Source organism: Camellia sinensis, chromosome 3, assembly GCF_055761805.1.
Source record: "Camellia sinensis isolate YWXY chromosome 3, ASM5576180v1, whole genome shotgun sequence".
Classification (NCBI taxonomy): domain Eukaryota; kingdom Viridiplantae; phylum Streptophyta; class Magnoliopsida; order Ericales; family Theaceae; genus Camellia; species Camellia sinensis.
The window spans coordinates 51828287-51838021 of record NC_138963.1 but is presented as its reverse complement, the minus strand read 5'-3'; the positions used below and the strand labels follow the sequence as shown (position 1 = coordinate 51838021).

At 44.3% G+C, this 9735-nt stretch overlaps 1 protein-coding gene across 1 annotated transcript; it reads left to right on the top strand.

The window, feature by feature from the left end:
* The first annotated feature begins 221 nt into the window (after positions 1-221).
* Positions 222-2187, top strand: LOC114265718 (transferring glycosyl group transferase (DUF604)). Its single transcript, XM_028206534.2, has 3 exons — positions 222-1166; positions 1306-1851; positions 2065-2187. Exons 1-3 carry the CDS (start codon positions 291-293, stop codon positions 2164-2166), a joined length of 1524 nt encoding a protein of 507 aa, XP_028062335.1. The 5' UTR covers positions 222-290; the 3' UTR covers positions 2167-2187.
* The last annotated feature ends 7548 nt before the right edge of the window (positions 2188-9735 follow it).

Sequence of the window (9735 nt, the reverse complement as noted above, 5' to 3'; positions counted from 1 at the left end):
TTTGCAAGGGAGGCCTATGCATCCCATTTTAGGACAAATTTTAGTATATTTTCATGGTTGGTTGGCAGCATTTTTGGAACTTGCGATACGACTTCCACGTAGTAGAGTAGTACCCGCCTTCAAGTTCGTTGATTTCATAACAACCTACCTTCTCTTTCTTAGATCCGAACAATTCTCACTCCAACCTCTCTCTCTCTCTCTCTCTCTGCTCCTCCTCCTCCTCTTAGTCTAGTGCATAAACACATCACAAAGCTCAGTACCGGGAACTTCCAAATCTCCATAACTGCCAAATGAGCTCCACTCACCAACAACGCCTCCGCAGTTGCACCACTTGGCTCTTCCTCTTCCTCCTCCTCCTCCTCTACTTCCTCTACTCTTCCAATCTCCTCCTCTTCCAACCCAACTGCCCCCTCCCTTCATCCACCGATGACCACGACTACGACAATATCTCCATCTCCACGCAACAAAAAACCCACACCACCAACTCTTCTTCCTCCAAACTACAACAACACTATCCATCAACAACAACAACACCCATAATCCCCCAAAAGTCCCTCCGATATGACACCCAGCTCAAACACATCGTCTTCTGCATCGCCGCCTCTTCCAAACACTGGGACCAAAGAAAACAATACATAAAGCAGTGGTGGAGACCTAGGCAGACCAGAGGAGTGGTCTGGTTAGATCAGAGAGTCAGGACCAGGCGGCACGAAGCCTCCTCCTTGCCCGAGATTCGGATCTCCGGCACCACCGCCAGTTTCAAGTACACGAACCGCCAGGGTCAGAGATCCGCCCTCAGAATATCGAGGGTGGTTTCGGAGACTCTCAGGCTAGGAATGAAGGACGTGAGGTGGTTCGTGATGGGAGATGACGACACCATTTTCATGGTCGATAATTTGGTGAGGATTTTGTCCAAGTACGATCACAGACAGCTCTATTACGTTGGCAGTTCGTCGGAGAGTCATATTCAGAATATATTTTTCTCGTATGCTATGGCGTTTGGAGGCGGTGGGTTTGCGATAAGTTATCCGTTGGCCAAGGAGTTGGAGAAGATGCAGGACCGGTGTATTCAGCGGTACCCGGGTTTGTATGGGAGCGATGATCGGATTCAGGCTTGTATGTCTGAGCTTGGAGTGCCACTTACCAAGGAACCCGGGTTTCATCAGGTAATTTTAAAAGCCTAATAGACTTACAATTCTTGAAAATGGTGATCAATGATATGAAAGTAGTGATCTTATTTGATTCTAAATTGTTAAATCAATGCCATGACTTTGGAAATTAATTCTAGCGTTTGTGGCTATGCAGTATGATGTGTATGGAAGCCTCTTAGGCCTTTTGGGAGCTCACCCTGTGGCTCCACTGGTGTCCCTCCACCACCTCGACGTAGTGGATCCAATTTTCCCTCGGATGACAAGAGTCCAATCCGTCCGGCACCTGTTTCAATCCACCAAAAACGACTCCGCCAGCATGATGCAGCAATCCATCTGCTACGACAGGGATCGGCATTGGTCCATTTCAGTTTCTTGGGGTTACGTGGTTCAAATCATAAGAGGAGTCATGTCTCCCAGAGAGCTAGAGATGCCTGCGAGAACCTTCCTAAACTGGCACCCTGGAGCCGATTTCACTGCATATGCGTTCAACACAAGGCCTGTGACAAGCCACCCCTGCCAGAAGCCTTTCTTGTATTTTGTGAGAGCATCACAATATCATCAAGGCAGGAGGCAGATTATTGGGGTTTACACTCTTGATCGTCAAGACCCCCACCCTCTTTGTCGATGGAGAATGAACTCACCCGAAAAAATTGACTCTGTCGTGGTCTTCAAAAGACCGGATACCCAACGTTGGGATAAGGTATGGTCTTAATTACTTCAAAACACAATTTTTGTTCTTCTTTGTCATATTTCTGTATTAAGGTTGGATGTGATATGAGTGAAATTTCACTGACTAATTCTTCATTGAATTTAAAAACAAAAAAACCCACTACCAAATTTTGTTTTGGAATTGGCAAACTGTTTTCTTACCCGATATTACTTGTACTAACTAAATCCTAATTTTCTATTGCAGTCACCGAGGAAGGATTGTTGTAGAGTTTTGCGATCAAGTAAGAAAGCACAGATGTATATATGGGTGGGCAATTGCAGAGAAGATGAGGTTGTTGAATTGTAGCAGCAAGAGAGGGAACAAAGTTTAGATCTTTTCATTGTTCTTTCCAGGCCAAGTTCTTCTATGACACGTAGGATACAAAACAATGCCATCATTGTTCATGGAAATTGAGCTCAGATGACTCGAGAGTATTGCGCTCTAGCACATCTAATAGATGCAGAAGCAACCTTTAATTGGACTAACATCACTGATTGATAGAATGGAGTGGCTAAATTTGCTTCATTAAATTTGACACAAGCATGCCAACAATTGTACCTATTCTTACAAGCTAAATTTGTAAGCAAGCAACCCCCATGGTATCATGATGCCATAACCATGAAAGGAGAGTTATTCTGCCAATATTTTCCTAGGAAACAAACACATCCTACGTTTCACATTGTATTGTTTGGTGGTTCTTTGAATTTTTCAATGGCAAACAAATCTCAATGTCTTAACAAATCTCATAAAACTATTGAATCTCAGTACATAAGAAATGATTCTTCAAGACTTCAATCAGTTGGACTCACCGGTTGTGCTTCAGTTTCAATGCTCAGTGTTGGAATCTGAGAAATAGAGGTATTTGGTGGAGTAGTTGATGCCAGGATGGTGAATTCAACATGAGTTTCATCGAGAGGATCTGCCATCTCGATCCTGTGGACTGCCATGATTCTGCCATCTTTGAATTCCAAGTTTACTGCATTCAAATATTTTTTTTTAAAATTAAATAAATTTAAAAAAAAAAATCAATATAAGAACAAAAGTAATAGGCAATTAGTCTCTCTCTCTCTCTCTCTCTCTCTCTCTCTCTACCTAAAACTCTGTTTTCTCCTTGAGAAAACTATGCAACAGTGTTTTCAATCTCAAGTTTTTATGTTGCTCTGACTTCCAATTGAAAAAATCATGTCGACTAAGGCTGTGTTTGGATCTAGGTTTTGAGTAAGGAAATAAAAATGATAGCTTGTAATTCATTCATTTTTCCCTCTCTATTTCATTTCCCTCCACAAATTTACCCTCAAATTCTTGATCGAAACACAGCCTAATGTCTCCAAATATTGGATGCTCAAGACTAGAGCATGACCAGTAAAAATAGAGAGATATAATAAAGGGGAAAAAAAAAGGAAAAAAAAAAATCTGTTATGAGGGATTTCATTACTGAATGAAAAAGTAGATACTCTGATTTCTGTAAAATTTGTACTTGGTATAGAAAGAAGAATAAATGAAAATTTCAGAATTCCTGAGCCTCTATGATTTGAATTAACTTGTCGAGAGACTCCAAATATTATTCGCTTTAACATTAATTTCTCAGCAACCAAATGGAGCTATTAATTTATTAAACTAAACAAACCTGAAATACACAGTTAGTAATACAAATACGTTCTTCACAAAACATCCAATACGAACAATTTGTGTATATCTATACATAGAGAGAGAATTCAATCTGTGATTCCTTTCTTAGAAAAAATTCTACGTCTCAAACTTGCCATTAATGCCAACAAAAAGAAGATCAAAAAAAGAAGCTCAAGCACTATTGCCTCGTTCACACAATTTCCTATCAAGAACCTATTAATTAGAAACGAACAGCGCATCACAACAGCCACAGATCAAAGTACACATACACACATATATGCATATACAATACACGTATGTCTATATAAATACGTATAGAGAGAGAGAGAGGGGCAAGTTTTTGATTATTACCTTGATAAGAGAACCACCAGAGGATGAAGATGCAGAGGAACACAATCACTGGAATAACATGGATCCACTTCTCCGATGATCGGGACCGCGACATCTTCTGGTAGAGGCTAGGGCCCTCAAAGAGCGGTAGGTCGGTGAGACCCTCCGTCTTCCTCCTTGGAGAGTGTTTGGCTTGCGACTGCTGCATTATGTCGATGACATGGTGGTCGTCGCAAGCTCGATTCGAGTTTGTAGGCCTCTGCATTGCAGCACAAAGAGAGAGAGAGAGAGAGAGTTAGGGTTTGTGTAGAGAGAGAGAGGGGGAGGAACTGTGATTGTGGAAATGGAGACGACGACTAGTTAGTTAGTTAGTTGGAGTGGTTTTGTTAACGAATTTTGGGCGCCAAAAATTTCCCTAACAAATTAAATTGGGAAACTATCATAATAGTGAGATGTTGAAAAAATAATTACACAGGGATGGGAAACTTTATAAATATTAATAATTAAATTCAAGTTTCAACTTGTGTAGTCAAAATTTTCCTCTTTTTATATCTTCTTGTTTTTACTTAGAGCAATGTTTATATATGCGGAATTTATTTTTATTTTTTTAATTGGAATAGATGAAAAAGATATTATTTCTTTTTTAATAATTATTTTTAAATGCGAAATAAATTACAATAATCAATCGAAATAGTTTAACACAAACCAGTAGTAAGAAGCTAAAAATATTTAACAATTTTCTTTTATTAAACATCTCTAATTTTTTTTATCAAATTTTGTATCAAATTTAACAAAAATAACATCTAATCATTTCATCAAAATTATATCAAATTAATTTTTATTAAATTTTTCATTAAATTAAGATAAGAATCTTTTTTCACCAAATTTGATGTAAGACGCTTTTGGGAATAAGTGTAGAATTTTTAACAAAGATTTGATAAAAAAAAATAACACTTAATTAAGAGAGAGGTTTACGACCTAATATTGGGCCGAGCTGATTCGGACCAGAGTCAAAGTCCTTGCTCGGTCAGATGTTGGGTGCACACAGACCAAGGACTCAGTCTGGTCGAGTTGGAACAACTTTGGATTGTCAGTCCGGAAGAGATGTGCGCTCCTAACGTCAGGATTGACCGAGCAAGAGCTCGGTAGTGACTAAGGAGCTCGGTCGAGCCACGGTGTAGAATTATCAAAGAAACTGGACAAGTAACACGGTCGTAAGGTGATGACGTGGCGCCACACTAAGCATAGCTCAGTGGAGAGTACTACACGGCGCCACGGGACTGCAGGAAGGAGATTCCGCTGTCTGTACGAGTCAATACCGTTTGGCGGTTTCGCTAGGTGGTGTTTAGCTGTATTAGTACTGACACGTGGAAAAAAGTAAGAAAAGAGCAGGTCCACGTGTCCCGAGGGAAATGGGCGCAAAAGCGCGCGCATAAACTATATAAACAATGTTGCGCCTCCATCATCAGGTCTGGAACATCCTTTTGTCAGAACTCACCTACGCTTTGTCTCCTCTCTCTTCTCTCTTTCTAAGTGTGCTAACTTGACCGTCGAAGGGGTTTTTCGGCAGTACACCGCCGGGGAGCTCACCGTCATTGTATTCTCAAGCCAATAGGAGGGAAGTGCAGCTTGGACACGAGGAGTACAAATACGTCAGATATTTGGCCTTTGTACAATTGGTGCCGTATGTGGAAAGCTCCGATAGACAAAACCTTGTCCTCCAAGCTCTTCCGATCATCTTTCACGGCAAACAACGACGAAGTCCCACTGTCCGCCATCAACAGCATCACTCCAGAGCCCGTTCGGAGAATAGATGGTCTTCCTGCCATCCCTACCATGGCTGGCCTGGAGACCTCTCCTAGAGGGGTCCCCAGAGATGCGCGAGACAAGTGCGCAAGGTGCACTAACCACTCGCAAAGTGCCAACGGGCACCGACGGCGAAGAGAGTTACACGCTAAGTGTCTGGGCATAAGTTAAGAGACTAAGACGCCATCATTCGAAGGATGGTAGTAGAGATAGAGGCGCTGAAGCTGCAGATCAAAAGGAAGATTGTTGTTGGAGTGGGTAACCACAGTGAGCGCACCCAATCCCGTCGCTCAGGCAGCCAGAACCAACGGCGGGCGCCCTCCCTCTCCATCACCAAAAGTTATGGGGTTGATGACTCTAACCCACGAGCAGAGAAATCTTACGCGCGAGACAGGAGTTACCGTCCCTCACATCCGTCGACGACGTCCAAATATTCCTATTCCGCTCGTTCGGAGGACCTGAGGGACGTCTTGGAAGAATGAGCGCGCCGGTGGGAGGCGCAAAGGGTGCCAGCGGGCGTTGTAACGGTTATCCCACATAGGTCGCGCCAGTGAAGAAGTCGTAATGCCGCCACCACGCCCAGCTATACATGTCTCTTTGGACAAAGACTTGGCAAGGCTGAGTGCCACCCCTTTCTCCCTCGAGATAGAGACCACACCGCTCCCTGCGGGCTTTCACCAGCCCAAGTTTACGCTCTACGATGGAAAAACCAATCTATACATGTATGTGAGCCACTTCTGGCAGGTTATGGCTGGATACAAGCGTAATGACGCTCTTATGTGCCTTATTTTTCTATTAAGTTTGGGTGAGTTGGGCTTGAAATGGTTCGAGAAGTTACTGGAGGAAAGTATCGAAAGGTGTCAGCAGTTGGCGGAAGCGTTCGTAACCCGATTTAAAACCAACACCAAAACGCCAAATGAAGTTGACTACCTTTTGAGCGTCAAGATGGAGCCGGGCGACTCCGTCAAAGCATACAACGCCAAATATTGGGAAACCTTCAATGAAATCCTTGTTTGTCCGACCAACCTGATAATCGCCCAATAAAAGCGCGGTCTCCCTGTCAGACATAGACTGAAGGGCTCGCTCACCATGAACCAACCAACGACTATGGAGCTACTAATGCAACAAATCAACGAGCACATCCGAGTAGACAATGATACTGTCGCAGCCACCACGAAGACAAATCTGGTGACAACAGACGAAAGAGTGGCTGGAAAGGTTCACGCAGTCGGACAGGAGGCAAACCATCCGAGTAACCGCGAAAGAGAGTCAGATCGCGGTGCAGACCACAACAATCGGGATAAGGGTCATTGCAATGACCGAGCTGATTACCCTCGTGATGCCACGGAAGATGCGAAGAGAAAGTTGAACGGCCGAACAAGCATCACTATAGTTTTCAAGATCCCAATCTACCGTATCCTTAGCGAAATCCGTGATGAGATGTACGTCCAGTTTTTGACTAAATTGGGCGACGCACAGGGGGGTTTCAATCTGCGGTATCAGTGCACCTTTCATGGTGAGTAAGGGCACCGTACCGAGGACTATCTGCCTCTGAAACAACATTTGAAGGAGTTGGTGGCCGCTAGCCACTTACACCGTTACATTGACGGAGGCATCAAGGCCACGCCCTACGCTCTAGCTGAGCCAAATGGTTTGGCTGCCCTAAAAGCACCCCCCCAAGGCATGATCAATTGTTTTCCGTGGTATCATTGAGCCAACCCTTGTATGCGAGCTCCAAGGGATGATAAAAAAAACAGAGCATATAAGGGAAGTCCTGTTAGTCCAGCCCGCGATCAAAAATAGAAAACTGAGGTGAAAGATGTGCTCAGCTTTTCAAGCTGAGATCTTAAACGAATTCAAACACCGTACAATGATGCGCTTGTGGTCACCCTTCGCGTCAGGGAATTTAACGTTCAGCATATTCTAATCGATCAAGGCAACTTAGTCGAAATAATGTACTACAACGCCTTCAAGCAACTCAAGCTAAGTGATAAAGACTTAGCCCCAGGGACCTCGCCGGTGGTCAGTTTCAACTCGCAACTAGAGTGGCCCATAGGAAAACATCTTACCAGTCAAAGCCGAGTCCGTGGTCAAGTAGGTGGAGTTCTGGATGTTGAATCTGTCCTCCACTTACAATCTGATCTTAGGTAAAGGATGGCTTCACGCCATGCAAGCGGTGGCTTCGACCTACCACCAAGTCATGAGGTTTCCCTCTGCTTCAGGGATGGTTGAGGAAATTTGGGGCGATCAAGTCATGGCCAAGCAGTGTTTTGTGGCCGTAAATGGGAGCCGAGCTGCCAAAGGCTTCGTGCAAATGATCAAAGTACCGAAAGATCAAAGTGTCCTGGATGATGTGGATATCAAGGCCGAAGAAAAGGCTATTGAAGACTTGGTGGAGGTATGGGTCAACAAGAGTGATCCGAAGAAGTTCTTTCTGTTGGGATCCAGCTTGACCGCCCAAGAACAATTGGAGATGGTTGAGTTCTTAGTGGCAAATATCGAAGTATTTGCATGGACGCCTTAAGACATGCCTAGCGTCAACCCAAACTTTATTTGCCACCAGCTCAGTGTCTTTATGAATGCCCGACCAGTCATCCAAAGAGCCAGGTGATCTGCACTTCATCACGCCGAAGTAGTGGCAGAGGAAGTTAAAAACTTGCTTGAAGCAAGAGCTATATAGGAGGTACACTACCCTCGGTGGGTTTCCAACACGGTCGTAGTACCAAAGAAGAATGGGAAATGGCGGGTTTGCGTCAACTAGAAGACGATCAATCGAGCTTGCCCCAAGAACAGTTTTTCCTTGCCAGAATTGACCAACTAGTGGATTTAACGGCCGGGCACAACCGGCTCAATTTCCTGAACGCTTATCGCGGCTAGCACCAGATTGCCATGCATGAGCCCGACCGAGAAATTACTTCTTTCAAAACTCCAAAAGGATTGTTCTACTATAGAGTTATGCCCTTTGGGTTGAAGAATGCTGGGGTAACCTTTCAGAGGATGGTTACGAAGATGTTCACTCCCTTGCTTGGTCGCACAATAGAGGCCTATATCGACGACATGGCCGTAAAGAGCAAATGTGCGGCCAACTACTTAGTTGACTTAAAACAGATGTTCGTCATTCTCAAACAACACAAGTTGCGTCTAAATGCGTCGAAGTGTGCCTTCGGCATGGAGTCGGGGAAATTCTTGGACTTTCTGGTCACCAACCGTGGCATCGAAGCGGATCCCTTCCAAATCAAGGCCATACAAGAATTGAAGTAGCCCAACTTGACGAAGGACGTGCAACACCTTGCTGAGATAGCAGCTGCGCTTAACCGATTCATAAGCCAGTCATCAGATCATTGTCGCCCTTTCTTCCAAGCCTTGAAGTCCAAGTTTTCATGGGACGAAGCATGCGATAGAGCCTTAGCCGAGCTAAAGACATATTTATCTTCCGCTCCACTCTTGGTCACACCGAAGCACGTTGAAGAACTCTATCTTTATCTGGCTATTTCTTAACATGTCGTAAGTGCGGTACTTGTTCGAGCAGAGGGCATCCAACATTTATCGATCTTCTACGTGAGCAAAACCTTACTCCTGGCAAAGTCGAAATACTTGTCGCTGGAGAAACTTGCCTTAGCACTAATGATGGCCTCAAGGAAATTGGCACACTACTTTCATGCTCACACGATCGTGGTTCTAATTGAATTCCCTTTGAAAGCCTTGTTTGAGCGGGCAGACTTCTCTGGCCGAATCCTGAAGTGAACAGTCGAGTTAGGGCAATTCGACGTCAAGTTTCAATCCCGAACCGCCATCAAAGCCCAAGCATTGGCCGACTTCGTTGCAGAATTTTTGCCTGGAATTCACTCTGTTTGCTCGATGGATCTTACGGACATAACCGGGCTGCAGAGGGTAGGCACAGTGAAAATTGCACAACCTTCCATCCAACTGAATGCCGAAGGCGACACGAAAGTTGCGCGCTCGTCTACAGACCCATCACTTGAAGGCTCACTTTAACCTGGCAATATGCGTTTAGATTGAAGAATAACAGGACAACCTGTTAGATCCAACGTCGCATCGCCAATGGGGGATGAAGGCATGATTGTTGCAATCGTCAACGTCGCGCTTGTC